Source organism: Pteropus alecto, unplaced genomic scaffold (assembly GCF_000325575.1).
Source record: "Pteropus alecto unplaced genomic scaffold, ASM32557v1 scaffold42, whole genome shotgun sequence".
Lineage (NCBI taxonomy): Eukaryota > Metazoa > Chordata > Mammalia > Chiroptera > Pteropodidae > Pteropus > Pteropus alecto.
The window spans coordinates 11,621,928-11,641,914 of record NW_006434825.1 but is presented as its reverse complement, the minus strand read 5'-3'; the positions used below and the strand labels follow the sequence as shown (position 1 = coordinate 11,641,914).

Here is a 19,987-nt window from a genome sequence, read left to right as displayed (position 1 = left end):
CTGCCAGCCCTGTGCAGTTGTTGGGCCTCACCCAAGGGTCGAGCGAGGGAAGACCTTCTTAATGGCCGCAGCAACATGTTGGGCCAGCTGTTCCAGGGCACCCACTCCAGGAAACTCCAGGACCAGTTCAGGCAGAGACTCCAGCTCAAAGGTGACCTGGGAAGGGCAGGCAGCTGGGATGGGCTCCATGTGTGGCGGCAGGTGTAGGGGAAGATGCAGGCCAGGCTGCAGGCCCTGGTGGGATACTAAGGGTCTCACCTGAGGGGGTGTCTCTTGCAGTGCCATGGCCTGGACCTCCAGGTAGCTGAATGTGCAGTCCACCTGTGGAGTACCTGGATCAGCCCAGACCAAGGCCTGAGCCCCACCCTCCTGGGAACCCAGTCCTTTGCGCAGTCTGGAGCTCAGAGCCAGACCGGCAGGAGGCCAGTAGTGTTGGAAGGACAGAGACCACAAGGACAAGAGGAACAGTGCTGCAGATGCAGCCCTCATCAGGGAAGCTTCTGGAGGGCAAGGGGTTGGTGGCCAGGCCTTGGGACTCACCCTCAGGGGGAGGCAGGTGTGGAGCAGGTAGGCTCTCCAACGCAGCAGTGCCTGGGGAGAGAGAGTGTCTGACATCTTGGGCAGGACAAGAGGCTCTTTTTACTTGGGCCCCAGTGGCCCTCCCAGGCTCTGCCTCTTGCCATACCAGGACATGACCTTGCTCAGCACCCTCCCGCTCTGGTAGCCAGGTTTTCAGCAACAGCTCTGCCTCCTTGGGCCACAAGAATCTGGTGATCTCGCCTGTGGAAGAGGAGCCTGCTGGATGACTCTGGTCCTCCCACAGAGGTCAATTCGGGCCCATGGTCTGTACCAGGCTAGGAGCCTGGACTCAGCCTTGGACCAGCAAGGAAGGAGTGGAGTGGTTCTTGGGGGAGCCAAGCCCTCTGGAGGAGCAGAAAGAAACGCTGGCCCGGCACCCCTGGGGGTGGTGGGTCAGCCTCTGGCTTGGGGGCCGCACTGCTTCCTTCCAGCCAAGTAGGCCAGAAAGGCCAGCGCTTACCTCTCAGCTCACAAGATATGCCATCGAGGGTCTGGGCCATGGGGCTGGGCCAGGAGGCCGGGGTGACCAAAAGAGCTCCGACCAGAAACAGTAGCCGGCAGGCGCGCACAGGAAGCCTGGGGCCCCGGCCCTCACTGCAGCCAGCCACCTGTTCCTCCTGCAGCGGAAGGTATGCGCTGCTTCCTGCCAAGCCGCCCCCGGCCCGGCTCCACCCCGACTGGGCCTCCGCCGGCTGGGAGATGTCGCTCGGGTACAGGGGGTGTAGGGGGAGGGCAGAGTCCCAGCTGCCCGTTCGCCCCCTTTCGCAGGAGCTACTCCGTCAGGCCAAACAGCGAGGGTGGGAGGAGTGATGTAGTAGTGAGAGTCACGCGTGTTGCGTGCCTCTTGCGGTTCCTAGCCCTCTACGTCCACCCCGCACCGCAGTCCCTGCCGCGAGCACCAGGGGGCGCTGTCCGTTTGGGGATTCCTTACCGGGCCCACCCCTGTTCGTCCCCTCCAAAGCCTAGCTGAGGAGGTGGATACGGGGGCGGAAAGAACGGAGCGTCAGATCTCTCCCAACAGCCGCGTCCTAACGTGGAAGACTTAATCTGTTGCTTCTAACCTAGAGTCCATGACCCCGTTGGGGATCCAGGAAGTTAAAGGGGTGAAGAAAACACTAGACGGACCCAGACGCCCTTCTCTGCGGAAGAGTTTCCTTCAGCTTACATCAGGTTCAGTCTGGGTCACCGCCAGAAGGTGGGCGTGGACGCTCAGGGGGCAGCCTCTGGCTAAAGCCTGAACCGCAAGGGCTTCAAGGACGGGTGAAGTGACTCCTGAGCCAAGGCCAGGTACACTGGGGTCTTCCTGTGATTATGCAGGACCACTAGAAGAGAGGAAAGCTACTGTCTTCAGGGCTGGGAGAGGTCAGAAAGTTATGGGTTGGGGGCCTGGCAGCTGGAAGCATGCTGTCCAATAAAAGACCAAGGATCTAGATTCCAGAGGGTTCACAGGAGGGGATTGCGTCTTTTCATTCCATCTCGTGCCAACTTTCAAACAGATGGACTGCATTTTAATGCATCATTGTATCTTGAAACTGGGATATTCTTCTAATTGGGATTTTTTGTATTTCAGCTAGCTTCTAGGTTAGTTGGTACACCTATTTTTATTTGAATGAAGAAAACCCTATGTATCAGTAGAATCTTCATGCTTTTTTTTGAGATAATGCTTAATGAATTAGCCAGTTTAGGTTTAGTGAACAAACTTATCTAGATGTGAATGTATGTTTTCTGACATTTTACATTTTCTACTTTCCTATTCCATCCATTAAACTAGCCAATAATCTACCAGCCAGGCAGAGGTGAAATAACCATATGTGGGTGAGAGATACTGGGCAGAGTCCCTTGGTTTCTTTCTCATTTCCAGCTACCCACTTCCACCTTGGGGCTTACGAGAGTGGGAGTACCCTCCAGTCATCTGACAACCACTCCCCCAATGCCCAACAAGATTTCATCTCCTTTTGCTGTGGTCCATCAAGGACTAGGATAAAGTGAAAAGTAGAAACTGAATATTAACAACGTAGGGGCAGCCACCTCCCTTCAAGCACCAGGCCCATAGTGTGATAGCCGAGAACTGAAAGGAGAGGGAGCTGAGTTCTGGGAAACAGGAAAGAGGAGGTCCTGCTCCGCTGCCCCCCCAATTTAAAAGGAGTTAAGATTAAGTTAAGATGTAAGACTTCCAAAGACCACATAGAACCCACAAATTGCTTTTAGGTTAATAACTCAATAGGTCTCACGTCCTATGGACCAAGTGGTCAAGAATGCAGGTTCTGAAGGCAGACCCCCCGAATTCAAGTTCTGATCCACTTCTTACCAGCTATTTAACACTGAATAAGATACTTAACTTTTCTGGGTTTCCGGTTCTCATTTTGTAAGCTGGAGCTATTAACTTATCTCCAAGTGATGGACGTAAGGATGAACTATTAAGTGCTCACAACACTGCCTGGCACTCAATGAATGCTCACATTTGTCGAGTCTGCCATGGCAACTTTAGGACTCCAAAACAGACCCATAGAAAAACCACCTTCCTGGGATTTTTCCATTTAGAATGACAAGGATGAGAAATACAAGAGGGAATGACTGCCAAAGGGCTCAAGCCGTTTCCCAGGTGGAAGGAATCTCAGGGCCAGCAGCCATACTGGTGGCATCTGCTCATGTCCAGTGAGTGCTGTGAGGGCAGGCAGGGGGCTATGGAGAAGGAAACCTGGATCAGCATGGAGATCATGTCAAGAGTACTGGCCTAGCCACAAACCCCCATAAACTGCTGGTGGTCAGGGCTGCAGTGACAAACAGAACTGCTCTCAGAGACAAAGTCAACACATGTGACTCAACCCTATAAGAAGTGACAAGTGACTCAGTGAGAGGGGGAAAGAGGCCTTCAGCTTGTTCAAACCTGTCTCTGTGTTCCAGACAGCATGACACCCCGTGGGCGCTCAGGAAATGCTAAAAGCTCAAAATGAAGAGTAAGCCCCGCCTGCTCCGGGAAGCACAGGCTGAGGACCAACCAGGCGGCACCTCCCAGGTGCAGGCTCCCTCAGATTCTGATCAAAAGCAAGAGAGACCTCGGTGCTTGCTGGGCTGTGCAGCACTGGATGGGTGACACCAGTTAGGTGTGGAAAGGGAATAGACTATTTCTTTACTTCAGTACCCACTATGCTTTAACAGAAGGGAAGAGCACTGCTGGCAGGCCAGGGAACTTCCCCATCAGTTTTCAGGTTTGGAGTAATAGTGAGAAGTGGCTTCTGCTGAAAGTTTTATTTTTAATGAAGTCACACAGGATGTATTATGGGCTATACAATGAGGGGTCCCTTTTCACGTGTAACTCCCACGAGAATGTCACTTTTCTTGCTCTCTCCATCCAAAACAAATTGTTTTAAACTTTCAATTTGAATGTATACTTTGAGAAATGAAAAACTCTGAAGATAAACATCTCACTGTCCTACAGATTCCCTATTATAAATATCTAACAATTGATAAATTATGTGCCTAGTTAAACAACCTGGTAGGGGTTACTCTGGCCCCTGTCAGGGGGAGGCTAGCCCCTGGGAGGAGACCAAATGCTCTGACAGCCTCAGGCCACTAACATTAAATCCAAAGAGCTGACTGCCTGGTTTAGTCTTGAGACTCCAAATGACGTTTTCCTTGAGACCAGACTGCATACATCTTTTCAATGGCTACATACATACTTGTCCTTTATTACCTCACTGAAAACTGATAGGTTGGAATTTGGGTTTAAAAACCCTGTAATTAGTGGCTGAAGCTTTTACCTAAGATGAGTTTGCCAAAGCAATTCACCCAGAAATGGCAACAGCCAAGATGATGTTTCACTCATGTGTAAAATTCCTAACACGATTCCATTTCCATCCTGCTTCCTGTGGTGCTAACAAGCAGCTATACTGCCCAGGAGTCTTCCCTGATTATACTTTTATCTCCCGTCTCAAATCAACTTCTGTAGAGCTGACTGGGCCCAGCTTCTCTCTGTTCTCCTGCACTTGGCAGAACTCAAGGTACAGACCCAGTCCTTTTTGAGCTGATATCCTAAGGACAGAGATTCCCATCAATCCCTTCTACACTCAACTCTGTGGCCTACCCCATCTGCTACAGGAAACCCATTCCCTAAGGTGTACTATGGAGTCTGGCAGCTGTCCATCCACTCACCTCTCCACACATTCTGGAAGTTTAAACTTGCAGCAGGATGCACTCAATATCTCATCATCTGCCAAGATCATCTCCTATCTGCTAGAGAGGAAGTGGCCACACAGCTTGCCTCTGAAAGGTACGGAGGCCTGTACCACCTAAGCTGAGGCCACACATGCAGACCATTCTGGGCCCCTCATTAGGCAGGAATCACACGGGACGGAGTGTTTGGAGCACTTGTTAATCTGTTATGATTTATTAGCTGTACAGCAGTAGATCCTCCTCCCCAGCTTTCAACCCCATTACATATTTTATTACAGGTCTCATGTTGGTGCCCTAAAATAATGAAAAATATCACACAGTACAGCTAAGTACAAAATGCATTAACCTAGAGTCTGATAGCTAACTGATAGCTCTCTTAAAAGCAATACACAGAAGAAAAAAGTGTTTGAAATCAGCAAGACTGAGGCGCTCTAAAAAACACATTTTAAACTTGTGACAGTTCATGTGCAAGAATTACTTTTTAGTTGGTTTTGCTTCACATTATTATTTTTTTTGAAGATCCAAAGTTTAAATTACTGACCTAGTGAAATTTTCTGGCCCAGCTTTTAAGGGCTGCTGTGACCCACTCATAATCACCCTTCTGCTTTAACAGAGGATTTATAAAACATAAAATTCAGCTACAAACAGAGCAAAGAAAATGTGGATGGGAAATCATAACTGAAAGTTAATTGTACAAAGTTCAAATGCTGGCTCCACGGGCTGGAAATCACGATCTTCCACATAGGTTCCGTCTCTAGCGGGCAGCAGTCTGGGTGCTGTTCTGCTACATGATTGTGATCCAATTCCTTGTCAACATTTACACACTACAGAGTCTGTGGTAACTTAATTTGCAAGTAATTAAAATGCTGGGTTTTCTTACACTGCACTTCTTCTCAACCTCTTAATTAATGGAAAAGATTAAAATGTAAAAAAAGTTATTTACAGGCTTGACCATACCAGAAACTCTGCCAAGAAAGAGGCAAAGCCTTCATGACAAAAACCGATCGTAGCATGCCATAGTATTGGTGTGCAGCCGACTCCAAGCAAAGGGAGTCGGAAAAAGCAAAAGCGAAAACCAGTTTAAAAGTCTAAGTCCTTCCCAAGTCTGCATTTACAATTAAAAACTCTCCTGGGAAGAAGACCATAGAACTCTGGGAGACCATAGAACTCCGGTGGCCATTCTGGAGTGGTTTACCATAGCAAGACAGAGGGTTCAATGTCTGTTTCCATCTACGAAAACCAGTTAGGCGCCAACACTGTCCTCAGCACTTCACAGTAAACCCTCAGGGACTCAGAACATTCCATGATTTGCTAACATCAAACAGCAAGTTCTAGTTAAATCACATTTTTCTAACGTCATCCTTGAAGTTTTAGTTCTCAGTATGTTTGGTAAAATGGTGTAAAATGATGCTTTTCCCAAAGCCAAAAGAAAAAGAAGGGAGAAAAATTAAGATGCAGGCCGTTTAAACACAGCCCAAAGCAGTCCTGGTGATGCACGAGGCCCTGCCATCACCGGTCCATCATGCTGAGGATCATCTCGGGGGTGAGGTCTCCGTTGGGTGCGTCCGTGGCAGCTGGCTGGGCCTCCTCTTCCTCTCCCTCCACGGGCTCTGCATCTGGCTCTTTTTTGACTTCAACTATAATGTTCTCAATTGCACCTGTGTTCTGGTCTTCAACCTGAATGATAGCTGTTGCTGGCAAAAAAGAGCACGAACAAAACAAAACGCTCCATTAAAGCCCCCAAAGATTGCAAGAGTCTTTTCAGACTTGACACTAAATGAATGTTAGCAATATAGGAAAGACCGATACAGAGAAAGCCAATAAAAAAGACTTAATGATCTAAAATTTGGCCATATATAAAGCCTCAATACTCTAGAAACCATCAAAGAACAAAATACTGGCATTCATCTTCATATGTCTTCCAAATTACATGTTAAAAGCCTTAGTTTTCCTTTATGTCATAAATTTAGCTTTTACGATAGTATGAGATAGACAAAAATGCAGACAGCAGGTGACTAAGAATTCTTCATAGGAATGTGTGATGTATGTGTTTTAGAAGTGACCCACCTATAGCCAGAAGCTGACATTTTGATTCTGAAGCTCTCCTACACCCAGGGCCCTCCCACTAGTTTGTTCACTCAAATGTTTGTAGGTGAAATAGTTCCCAGGATTTACAGTGAACCAGCCCTCTGTGATAGACATATATACATGAGGCTCAGTAAACACACTAAAAAGGCAGATTAAACCCTGCACTTGTTAAAAACAAAACCAAAAACCCACCAGCTTTCAGGGGACCTAGAGTGACATGTGAGAAGAGAGTAGACTAGAGACCTAGTCACAAAGGTTGTGTCTAGTACAGAACTGCTTGTCCACTGTCATATGTGGTGTGAGGTGGAGGGCGAACACCTCTTCTGTGTCCTCTAATAAATCAGAAGGCCAGCTACAGAATCCACAGGCCTAGATTTCTTAGAAGGGACAATCTCAGAATATAAATTGCTTTCTCTCTCCATCCCTTAAAATTTGGCTCTTTTACATTCACTATCACACCAATTCTGCCAGCGGACTGTGACTCTGGTTGTTTTATAAAACCCTCCCACGTTAACAGCACCCATCTTGTAGAACATAAGTAGTCTTCTAGGCTGGACTTTTATTTGCTGAAACGCTAACAGGCCTCAGATGTTCCCCAGTAAAAACTAAAAAAATCGCTTCCTAAGTTTGTTCCTGGCACGACCGTATCTTGTTCTCATGGCTTAGTTCCCATCTCCCCAAAGAACAAGGACTCGCCTGGCTCCCTCACATGCTGGGAGAGGATGCCAGCCAGTTACTGAGCTGAGACAAGTAACTTACGCTGGGTCTGTTTGGGCTGGTTGGTTCTGCCAGGGGGGCGTCCTCTCCGCTTCTTGGCGGGTGGTGGGGCTGGGGTCACAGGCTGAGGCTCTGGCTCGGGTTCAATTTCCACAGCAGGCTCCTCTTCATCCTCATTGTCATCCAGGTCTGGCTCAGCATTTTCTGTTCAGGAAATCAGGGAGAACAGGTAATGAGGCAAGGAGAAGAATGGTGCAAGAAGAAATAACACACGAGTACTCACACACTCTATGAAGTCTAGTCACGTATTTTCATGATTAGCAGCTTATTTTAAAAATGTTTTTGCTGGATTTTTGTTATCAGCATAAACAGAGTAAACTGGCATTGTGGCAGAATTAATAAGCAAATGAATTTGACTACTACTATTCATATTTTATGTGGGTTAGAAGCTTAGAGGCAATGCCACCTTATGCCAATTATATAACAAAACTACAAATAGTGTTTAAAATGAAAATAAAACAAATGTTCCCTCTACCTACTATACAAGGATAAGGCAGGAACATTAAGCCTGAGATGGACCCATGAAAATATGGTCTTGCTCATCTCTGAGTGGGTGGAAGAGGTGTGTATGTATTTGTCAGGGAGTAAGACAGAAATTCTTGATGCATTGTGAAGTTCTATTTACCAGGATAAGCAGCAAGAGTTCTTTTAGGGCTATTATTGATGGCTTTTTTTAAGGCTAAGTTTTGGACTAATTTAATTCCCAGCTGTACCAGACCCAGTGGGTCACTCTTAACTCCCTTACTTTCCCCTTAATGCTATAATCACATAAAAGAAGAGGGAAACACTGTAGAAAATACTTATGAAGAGCCTGATAATATGGCTTTGAGCCCCAGACCTCTTATTAGGCATAAAACCTAAGACAACGACCATACTTGACCTCAGCTTCCCTGTGTAATCTCTAAAGCTCCCAATCTACTTACCAGTGATTTGAGGATCAAAAAAGTTGAGATAACCATGTAATCATGCTCTGTTAACTTATACTCTACGACACAAAGCTGTACTGACACTGTATATCGCAATTTAAAAATTTCCCCATTATTCCATTTAGGCTTCGTTGCTTCATTTAATAAGAAGTATTGCTTTCATTTTATAGAAAAAATGAGAAGCTGAGTGATTTGTAAGGCACAGCTAAGCCACAGCAAGTGGAAATAAAACGTCTGACCTCAGTGTGGGGCTATTCTGCTGTCTACCCCCGCAGGCAGCCAAAGAGCTTTTGTTGCCCCTCCTCCATTATTGTGGCACAAAATGTACACTGCCTGTCATCCTCCAAGAAGCATAGGTTACAAGCACATTCTCTTTCTCTCAAACCAAATGTTTAAATTTAGAAGTCTGTGAGTAAATGCCTGATCTTCAGGACAAAATGGCTGATTTGTCAAGTGATTGAAATCTTAAGTGAAAATGTGGGGAACATACTGGTGTGTGGCAGTGTGTCAAGAACGAGATGCTTCCCTGTTGAACTTATTCAAACCACCTACTGCCTAAGCTGGCCCAACGTCTAGACAGCTAAATAAATTCAGTCAGAATTGGGGGTGGGGGAAGCATACAAAGGAGGTTAATAGAGACAAAGGCTCACCGACTTGAAGTCATTTTGACAAAAAGCCTTGAAAACTGCAGGAGACTCTGCTGGTCAATCTCTTTAGATGGCTAACAGGTAGAACTTCTGGGAGGGGACAAATATGACTCCTTGGCCTTTGTAACCAGTGTGAGAGGAAAACACAGACTCTCCGGGCGGGAGATAAAGAGACATTAGGTATGAGGCCCAGAACCAAACTGCTCTACAAACTAGCAGTGTAGAAGACAAAAGGACGAATTGTAGAAATGCATTAAGAACTCTTCAACTGAAAGATGGTTCTGGTGAAGTACAATTAGGGAGTGAAGCTAGTCTTGTTGGGAGATGAACCAGAGAAATGAACAGGGCAGTGCCACGAGAAAGAAGGATATGGGACAAAGTCTGTGGCAGCATGAGGCTCTGCAACGAAGAAAAACTAAAGGGATCCTCCAGCACAAGGTTATCTGTGGATCTCTGGTGGTATCTGGGGCCTTCTGACATTCCTTGGCACCTCCCAATGGTCCGCACATTTTCTTAGCCAAACAAAGGGGTTCCAAAAAGATAGATTCTTAGTAGAGAATGGTGTGCTTTTATAAAAATTAGTCACACTGACATTTTAAAGGAGGCACATAAAACCCAGAGACTGAAGACACTGCTTAAAATAAATTTTCCACCAAAAAGAACAGGAAAAAATAAATTATTGTTATGCTTGGATGAATATTGGATGAATATTCTCCCAGAAAATTAAAAGTTCTGAATAGAAAACTGAAGATTTTAAAATAAACAAAAAACAAAAGGGACTTTCTTACAGATCTAAACATAAAAAAACCTAGTGCTTTCATGGGCAAGTTTTACAACAAAATCAATAAAGTGACTGGATTCTTTAATATGTTCAATTTTCAAAAATTTCATTCCCTCCCCACTATTTCTACTAACAAGCAATATAAAAGACAAAACGAGGAATCCTAAGAAATATGTTAGGCAAATCCATACTCTCCATACTCTCTCCAGTCTGATGGTGCTTCTGGGGATGTACATTCCACAAAACAAAATCTCTCTGCACTCTTTTCCATAAAAAGCTTAACTCTATAGTCACAGATGTGCCTTCTCAACTAGGTGCCATTAAGTATCCACCTTACAGAACCTAACACTTTGGTGCAAATTAGTTATCTTCAAATGTCACTCCTACGTTACCAACATTCTTATTCTCCTTCCCTCTTCATGAGTCTAATACCTCAAAGCATACTTGCTGCCTGGATTTCATGATTAGAAAGGCAAAATTATGCCAAAGGGCATCAATGACAGGAAAATAAGCAAAGTTTTAAATTATAAACAGAGAGATTATGGAAGGAAGAGAAAGGCTGACCTTCATAGATTTGATCAACATTTCTCAAGGCTAGGCTGACAGAGGCAGTCAAACCAGAAGTTGGTCAAGATGCTTAAGCAACCTTCTCCATGTCCATTAGATTCACTGCTCAAATCTAGACCAGCTTCCTAAATGTAAAAGCTATGAACATAGAAAAGAAACTGCTGGCCTCAGAATATCACTAATCTGAGTAAACTGAGTAAAAATATTAACCTACTTTGGCTTTAGCTGAACGTAACATATACGGTATTATTTAGCAATGGAACGCCATGAAGAAAAAAAAACTGCCAGAAATAAACAAACTGCTGTTGTAAATACATATACAAATTAGAAAGATGAGAGATTTAAAGGAAAAGTGATTGGCCTACTTTTATATCCCAGCACATCCATACGTAAATATTTTGGAAACTGGGCACCAAATCAACCATGTATAACTAAATCAAGAAACAAGCCACTCACCACTGTCAGAGGAGTCTTCTTTTTTAGAGCGCATCTTTCTTTTTCTTCCACGTTTACTCTTCTTTGTTTCTCCTCCATTTTCCCCTTCTACACCATCTGGACCAGCACAATTATCAGCATGTCTTGCCATGGTATTCTAACAAAAGGAACAAATATTCTTTCATATTACTAAAAAACTTAAGATTAGAATTGGAAGTTCTCCTTACTTGAATAAAGGGCTCAACAGCCTGCAGGCAGGAGGAGCAGGGGAGGATCAGTCTAGCTCCCTGTCCGGTACAGACAGACCTGACTAACATAGCTCCAAAGGAAGATCCTGGAATGGCCTACTTAAAGATAGGGAGGGCTCTATCAGGGGAAGGGTTTGCATACAGACATAACAGCTTGGGGTGGGGATGACTGGCCCTTTCCTAAGGATAGAGCACCTCTATGTTTACAACCTGTGGGAAAAACTGCCTTGCTTTGCAGTGGATGATCAAGCACACAATACTAAGAACCATAAAAGAAGCAAATCTCTGACTCTTACCCGGCGTGTGAATGTTTTCCCACACTTAGAACAGACGAAGGCCGCAGGGACGAAGTTGGGGTCATGATAGCGTTTGAAGTGCATGTCAAGGAGCTGTTTCTGGCGGAAGGTCTTGTCGCAGTGGCTGCAGGCATAAGGTTTCTCCCCTGTGTGGGTGCGCTTGTGCATGATCATATGCCTCTCCTGAAAGAGAGTAGGGTGCAGGAAGAGGCCTCAGAGCCTGTTACAGACAGGGCTGCTACCCCAGCTACCACCTGTGTGCATGTGGCTGACAGGCTTTCCTCTCCCAAGGCTTGTTGAGAGGATAAACTTATCCTTACTGCGGTACAAAACTCCTTCCATAAATCCCAGTGCAGATACACTCACTCCTGCTGGGCTGCTTCTCTAGCTCATTCCCAACCATCGGGCCCCACGACTATATTCTTCCCTTTTCTCAAAGGAGTTAAGTTCTCCAACAGTTCTGAGAAAGAAGTCAGTATTCTAACCCAAGATGGGGAATGGAGTGTGGGTGGGTAAGCCATGACTGAATAAAACATCACTTGGAGACTAAGATAAAATCAACAGGATCTTTGGTGACATTCCTCATAAATCAGTTTGAAATGTTATCCTTAAAAATAGCCACTATACAAGGTATATAAGAACCTTCTGATGAAACCTGACACCAATGAACCATCAACAGCAGCGTTCTAACTATGAAGGTCTCTACCTGTCTGCACGCATAATCGCACTGGTCACACTTAAAGCGCTTCTCGTTCTTGTGTGACTTCTGATGCTGGATGAGGGCATAGCGCTCATGAAACACAGCATCGCAGTATCGACATTTCTTGCCTTGTTCAATATAGGAATGCTGCTTTCGCAAGTGGACACCTGAAAGCAAAATACAAAGCCCATTCTAACTTGTGAAAACACAAATAAGCATTTCGACAACAATACATTTCTTTCTGCTTCTTAAAACAATTATGCTGGCTGCTATACAGAAAATGAATTAAAATGCTGAAACAAGACAGGTGAGAAAAGATGGTGGAATGGACAAGGGCGATGGTGATGGATATGGAAGGGAGGGAATTGATGAGAGATCTAGGAATCTGAATCAGCAGGATTTAGTGACTGAATATAGAGTGAGAAGAGGAATATGGGTGTCATGGACAACCTCCTTGTTTCTGGCTTACAAAACCAAGTACATAATGGGGCCATTTACTGAGACAAGCAATAGTGGAAGAGAGCTGAAGCCCAGGCTATATTTGTTTGAGGGGAGAAAGGTCAAAGGAGTTTTAGAGGCTTCAGTTTTGGAATTGCTGAGTTTGAAATTCCAATGATATCAAAGTAGGGATAGGGATGGTGACGGGGTAGATGCTTATATAGCCTAACTCAAAAGAAAGAGTTGGAGTAGAGTCATTAATTTAGGAGTTTTTAGAATTTGAGACCGTGGGGGGTTGATAAAATCATTAAACAAAAAGGAACGAACGGAAAATAATACAGGTCATGCTTTAAGTTTTAAGTTTTTTTTGCTTTGAGAAATCTTAACAGTTTAAGCCAGTGAGAAGAAAAGGGGTTAAAACAGGGTGAAAAGAACAGTCAGAAATAAGAAGGCCAACAGGATGTAGGGCCACAGAAGCCTAGGGAAGGAAGTACTTTAAGGAGAAGGGTGCAGTCCATTATGAGGACTGGTGCTAAGAGATCAAGGGAGATGGCAAGTGGAATGTTTCCTATGGTCAACCATGTGGGGTCATCAGTGATCTTAGCAATAGTCACTTTACAGAGTAGTGGGGTAAAAACTAGATGGGAGGAAAATTCGGAGCTCAGAAAAAGAGGACGTGAGGGATATAACTATTCATGAGGGTTAATTGGGAAGGAGGTAAGAGTTAAACCTAGAAGGGGAAGGCTTTTTTCAAGACAGGAGAGACATAAGCATGTTTAGAATTGAGGGGAAAGATCAAGGAGTAAGAACGTGAAGACAGAGGTAATGTTAGGCAATACCAATGTCCCATGTAAAGACTGCCAAGAAGACAGGAGAGTGGGATCAAGGCAAAGGCAAGGTGACAGGCCACAGATGAGAAGAATGACACCAACTCTCTAGCAGCAGATAGGGAAAAAGAGGATGAATGTGGACACAGGTAGGTTTATAGGTTTGATAACAAGATTATCTGGAGTTTTAACCTGCTACTTTATTTTCTTAAGTAGGAAAAGAGGTCACTTACTGAGACCAGAAGGGCAGAGAGAAAAGGAGAGGCAGAGGTTTAAAAAAGTAAGAGTGATTTCCTAAATCTGTCATGGTGCCTCCCACAAAGCAGGTACCCAAACATTTGTGGAATGAATGAACAAACTCACTGAGAATGGGAGCACACCTGACAAGGACAAATAGTTGGACTGCCCAGGAACAATAAGAGCCCAGCTGCATTTGTATCGTGAATTTATGGCGCTAACAATCTGATTCAATCAAGGTGATATCACAGCAAACTCAAGGAGGGCCAATTCTGGGGAACAGAAATGAGGTAAGGGAAAGGATGGCTCACTTTTTACTCACTACACATGTTCATTATACAATGGCCTTTTATACACACACATATATTTTAAATAATTTTTAGGCCTTAACTTTCCCCCTCTGGTCCTCTGATAGAGAGACCTAATAGTAAAAAATTTTCTTTCATATGTTTTTATTAAATAATTGTAATAGTCCTATAAAGAAGGCTCAAAGCAGTATTTGGAGGTTAACCTTGACTCTAATTTTTTTTTTTTTAATTTATTATTTATGCCTACAGCACCTGGACTTCCTAGGTGGTCTCCCATTCAAGTACTAACCAGACCTGACCAAGCTTAGCTTCCGAGATCAGACATCGGTCTTATTCAGGGTGGCATGGCTGCAGACCATGGACCATGGCTCCACTGTGGTGCGAACCCAGGACCTTCTGCATGTAAAACAGACGTGCTAACCGCTACACTATGGAACCACGTCCAATCTTGACTCTAGTAGGTAGGTCTCCAAAACCCATGATTTCCTGTGTTACAAAGTGATGGAATTTAATTACTACATATTAGAGTGAAATCGGGCCTGCTTTAAAGATGGTACACAAACTCTTTGGGACTGGTTTTGGGAGATTACTATTTGCCAGCTCCTAGGTAATTAAGTGCTTCATAAAGAGTTCATTACGCAGGGACTAGGAGGTATCATGCAAATATAAAACAATCATGGTGCTTATTTGCATTATAAAAGTAAATTAATTTTTTAAAAATTGAATAATCCAGACAGTGGCCTGATAGCTCACACACATTGCCATGAGATATTATACAGCAGAGTAAGATGAACACGTGACCAATGGGTCTTATATGGAGACCGAAGTCCTCTGCTTCAAACTCAGTTTCATCTGAAAAAATGTATGTCAGTCTACATTTTGCTCAATATAGTCATATTACCATAAAAAGTTTTAAGACACTAGCAAAATTGTATAACTTCACTCGAAACCTTCTGAGTAAAACCAATGCTGCAGAAAGACAAGTGATATTTATGCTATGACTTGGTATGTTCCTGGTATAACCTGGGTACTTATATATTTCCCCAGTGTAAGAAACAACTCAAGAGGACTCAAGCCTAGCTTTGCTACTCATAAGCTGTGCTTCGTAGCTTTTGTCAAGATACCTGCCTGAGCCTCGGGTTCATCATCTATAAAGCTAGACTACATATGACTTGTTATGAAGCTCAAATGAGTAAAAAGTAGAACTACCATTTGATAGCCCTGAGGCAATTTATAAAGTAAAAGGCAATATGTAAAGTACAGCAATTTACCTAAATGTCAAAATGTTTGTAAGAATAATACTCAGAGAATATATTTTGGACAGATAACGGATTAAGGGAAATAAAAAAAAAAAATCTTTTAAATAAGAAAAAGGGAGAAATCTAAGTGACCATATGTTTAAGTATGGATTACACCAAAATTTCTACTGCTAAACTCTGCAGCTATATAAATTCTAGCTTAATTACGCACAGAAATGAAGTTCTCATTAAACCAGTAAAATAGTCCAATTACCTAGAGAAAGTACAAATGTTCTAAAAAGTTTTAAGTGGACTGACCTTAGTTTGAATTATACTATGTCATTTCCCTGTTTGGGGACTTTAACATTTTGGCTACTAATTAAAGGTATACTCTGTTGCCTCTCATTACAGTTCCCATTAATTTACAGATAAGCTATATTCAGGTAAGAATTTTGTAGCCTGGCTGCAGTTAAAGAAGAGATAGAAAAAAATAACAGCTAAGCAATGGCTTTTATAAGTGGCAGGCCATTCGCACACACAAAATTATAAAAGTCAGACAAAGAAGTTATTTATGATCTTCATACTTTCACAGATCCTTCAAAATATTTTTTCTCATTTGCTACTAGTAAATTTACTTACCCAAATCACTTTTTCGAGCTATGACAGTGTCACAGTGGGGACAGTGAAATTTGGCCACATTTTCTGTGTGCTTCTGTAAAATGTGCATCTTCATGGTACCACTCTGGGTAAACCGAGCATGACAAATATAACATTCATAAGGTTTTTCCCCTTAAAAGGAAATGAAGAATGAATAAATTAGATAAAGTGACTAAATACTATCATTTAATTGGAAGGTAACCGAGGTGGCAGATATGCAAAGCCACAGAGAATCAAGAGGTCTTACTCAGGAAAGCTGAGGCTCAGGCTCATTGCCTGGCTCATGCTTATCTTCAGAGATGGCAAACTGGTTCCAAACTGCTGCTGCCACCTCTGCTCTGCCCAGCTCTCTCACAGAACCATACACATTAGACAGTTTCTAGAGCAATGCTTACCTTTGAGGGAGAGTGGACAAGATGACAGAAAGATCAACAGGTTTTTCTTTTACGAAAAGACAGTCAGGAAAACCGAACGAGCTGGGTTAGAGAGTCTACCCAGACTTCTAGCAGTAAAAACTTTCCATTTGCTAATGTATATTCGAATAATCAGAATATACGCCAGAGAAGCATTCATCAGTTACATACTTTATTGCCAGCTTCCATTCAGATAAGCAGTAGGAGCATAAGGTGGTTTACAGGGTCCCACAGGACCCAAAGAAACGCAGTTCATTGCTTTAACAAGAAGAAAGTCCTACCTGAATGGGTTCTCATGTGCCTTTTCAGCTTGTATGTGTCCCTGCTGGCATAACTGCACAAGCTGCACTGGAACGGACGCTCCCCAGTATGAGAGCGTATGTGACGTTTTAATTTGCTGACCTAAAACACAAAAGCAACCAAACCTCTTATACTTCAGTTAATAAAGACTGTGAGTGCTGTGGGTTAGGCACAAAAGCATAGCTTTTGGGCACTAAATTTTGTAATATAGAAAAAGTCTAAAAGATAGTATTTATTCCTCCTCATTATCTTTGTTTCTCAAACCCACATCATAATCCAAGAAAGTAAATAGATAGGGGCATACCTGAGTCAAGAATTGTCATCAATAACTGTTTAAGTTTGATGATGGGTACATGGGCATGTATTATATTATTCTATCTACTTCTCTGTTTAAATTTTTCCATAATAGTTATAATAATCTGTGCTTATTTGTGGATCAGTTTTCTTCTAAATTTTGAATCTGAATTAATAAGAACATGTTTTAAATTCCCTTGGTCTCTCTTCCCATTATCAGCACTTCCCAGATAGGCCAGGCTCCAGGGGCCTCTCATTTACCTTCCTCACTACTGACTATGCTTTTTGTCTCCTGTGGGTACCCTTCCAACAAAATAGTAACTTGATTCTAAGAAGGGTTTTGAACACCCACAATGTTTGATGTGAAAATTTAAAACAGCGTCCCAATTCTAACAATAAAAAACCCCTTGCACTCATTAAGTGCTGCAGAGCAAATTTTTACATACTGTTAAGTTGTTAAACAATGAAATGGTTCCAACAATACTACTGAATAATTCTTTCCAAGATTTGCCTACTTACCACACATTAAATTCCTATATGCACAAGGATCTATTGTATCCCAACAAGCAATTTATCACTGCTTCAATATTACACTGTCTTCATTTATGGTTTTATAACATCCAATAGCACGATTTCCTTATTCTTTTTTCAAAATTTTCTTAGCTAGTCATTCATATTTACTTTTCCAGTTGAAATTTAGAATCAACTTGTAACATCTCTTCATTTATTAATGTCGTTTGGAAAAGTTTGTAAAGTTTTCTTCATATATCACATATTTTCTGTTTTTGAGTTATCCCTAAATCATTTTATTGCTGTTAGAATCTAAACCTATTTCCTACTATTGATAATATAAAGTCACTGATTTCTGTGTATTTACCTTGTAGATGGCCACCCAACTGAACTCTTACTAAGTTTTTTAGCTGATACTCTTGAATATAATTGAATACTCTTAATATGTAAGCAAATATCTCTTCAAGAAAGTTTTGTTTTTTCCTTTTATAATTCATCTTGTTTTATTCTATTAGTTAGAATTTCCAATACAATGCTGAAATAATGACAGTAAGATAGATGTCTTATTCCAAATTTTAATGGGAATATTTCAAATGTTTCGGTTAATTAGAAGAGGTTTACTCTATAGGTTTCGGGTATATACTCTTTATAGTAAAGATATTTTCTTGTACTCTTAACTTGCTAGGACTTTAAACAGTAACTGAGTATTACATTTTATAGTTTTTCAATAATCTATAGAAATGACCATGTGGTTTTACTTTAATCTCTCAATGTAGTATACACACCATTAATTTTCTAATGTTGAACTATCGTTGCACTTTAAATATACTCTATTAAGTAACCACCGTTTTAAAAAATTTATTACTAAATGTGGTTTTAAAAATAATCTTACTTAGGGGGTGGCTCCATAGTGTAGTGGTTGGCACATGTGCTTTATATGCAGAAAGTCCTGGATTCGTGCCCCAGGTAGAGCCACGGACCATACCCCAGGTGCACCAGGCCCCCCAGTGCACCAGGCCCCGAGTGCACAACCCAAGCATGTGGGAGGAGACGCCCTGCCTTCAGAGATCCAGTTCTTAACATCCACAGGTCAAGGGTGGAGGGGGAGGGGGGGAGAATTAAAGAGGGGGAAAAAAATAACCTTATTTAGAATGTTTGCTTTCCTGTGAGAATCAGATACAATTTTCTTTTTGGTAGTATCCTTATCCAGTTTTGATAACAGGGTAGCCGCAAATACTAAAGATGATAAAATCCTTCATTTTTAAATGCTTTGGGTACAGGTATTTGTTTCTGTGAAGTTCGGGAGAACTTGCCTGTTAACGACACGTGAAATTACTGCCCTTTTTTTAATGGGTAAATCTTTCATACTCATTACAGTTTCTTTTGGTGGTGGGGAGGGAGAGCGGGAGTGTTAATAATCTACGAAGATTTCCTATCCCATTTTAAGTCAGTTTGGGTAGTTTACTGCTTTATTGGAATCATGGTCTTAAGAGAGGAACCAACAAGGAACTGAACACTTACTTCTACACTGGCATAATCGCACATGGAACACTTAAATGGCTTCTCATGGGTGTGTTTGTAACGACGATGCCGCACCAATTCTCCACTAGTCACAAAGGCCATGTCACAGTCTGGGCACTTGTGAGGACGTGTACCTAAGAGGAGGAGGATATAACAGGAAGACAAGATCAAGGGCACAGTTAATGACAGAGTTTAATTGCTGCATGAAGATGGCCCCTGGTCATATCATCAATCCTGTACTAGCCTGAGAGTAGCTCCAAAAGCTCCGAGAGGGCCTGGCTGACTTTACAACACTAACCCCAGAATATTAGAAACATGTGCTAAACATTTAGTTTCTCTTAATTACTCATTTGAGCCTGCCTTGAATACCAAAACCTTTTTACTCCTATTTTGTGAAGATTCTGGTCATTACTGATTAAAATAATAGAAACACCATTCTTTTTCAACCCTTGCTAAAAATTATAGAACACTTCTTAAATCTCAATGTTGTATCAAGTGTAAATCACAGAATTAATAGTTATTTAAGATCCTTTTGTACAGCAAATCTTACTGTATTATGACTATACATATAGGGTCACTGGGTGGTCCATATTAACAGTAAAAAAAACAAAGAACAAACATAAGAGCTTGTTTTCTGTATAAATTTATTTTGATAAAGAATTCTAGAGATTTACCAGAGGCTTTAGAAAGTACTATTGCCTTTATATGACTTAAACGCATCACTGTCATACATCCATTTCTAAGTTCAATTTGCTTCTTTAGTACTACTGAGGATGTAGGAGTGAAGGAGAGAATTCTTGTCTACAAAAAACATATAGTTTAGTAGTATAGATACGTCAGTAAAACAACAGTTCACAAGAGAAGAAAAGCAGCACCAATTTCTCTTAGGACAAGGTAAGCTGAAAACTAAGAATCTCTCAATGTTTATGTAGTATTGTCTAGGGGAAAGAAAAGAGGCCTGCTTTGGTAGACATAAGCATGGCAATTAGGAAAGAAGTAGACACTGCTGTGGGACAGAGATTTTCAT

General features: G+C 42.4%; 2 protein-coding genes across 6 annotated transcripts in view; both read right to left on the bottom strand.

Moving 5' to 3' along the window:
• Positions 1-1,405, bottom strand: part of CARMIL2 (capping protein regulator and myosin 1 linker 2) — a 12,531-nt gene extending 11,126 nt beyond the window's left edge. For both annotated transcript variants that reach the window (XM_015587722.2, XM_015587723.2), the window contains exons 1-5: positions 1,040-1,405; positions 686-780; positions 541-591; positions 259-321; positions 32-156 (exon numbers count right to left, since the gene is read on the bottom strand). In XM_015587722.2, coding sequence (XP_015443208.1) covers positions 32-156; positions 259-321; positions 541-591; positions 686-780; positions 1,040-1,079 — 374 coding nt within the window. In that variant the 5' untranslated portion in view covers positions 1,080-1,405. The remainder of the gene's footprint in view (positions 1-31; positions 157-258; positions 322-540; positions 592-685; positions 781-1,039) is intronic.
• Positions 1,406-4,937: 3,532 nt separating this feature from the next.
• CTCF (CCCTC-binding factor) overlaps positions 4,938-19,987 on the bottom strand; it is a 37,012-nt gene continuing 21,962 nt past the window's right edge. For 3 of the 4 annotated variants that reach the window (XM_006909764.3, XM_015587702.2, XM_006909763.3), the window contains 8 exons: positions 18,961-19,094; positions 16,617-16,737; positions 15,905-16,054; positions 12,224-12,384; positions 11,518-11,700; positions 10,995-11,130; positions 7,600-7,761; positions 4,938-6,446 (listed from right to left, as the gene is read on the bottom strand). In XM_006909764.3, coding sequence (XP_006909826.1) covers positions 6,262-6,446; positions 7,600-7,761; positions 10,995-11,130; positions 11,518-11,700; positions 12,224-12,384; positions 15,905-16,054; positions 16,617-16,737; positions 18,961-19,094 — 1,232 coding nt within the window. In that variant the 3' untranslated portion in view covers positions 4,938-6,261. The remainder of the gene's footprint in view (positions 6,447-7,599; positions 7,762-10,994; positions 11,131-11,517; positions 11,701-12,223; positions 12,385-15,904; positions 16,055-16,616; positions 16,738-18,960; positions 19,095-19,987) is intronic. The other variant, XM_006909765.3, reaches the window with a different exon arrangement.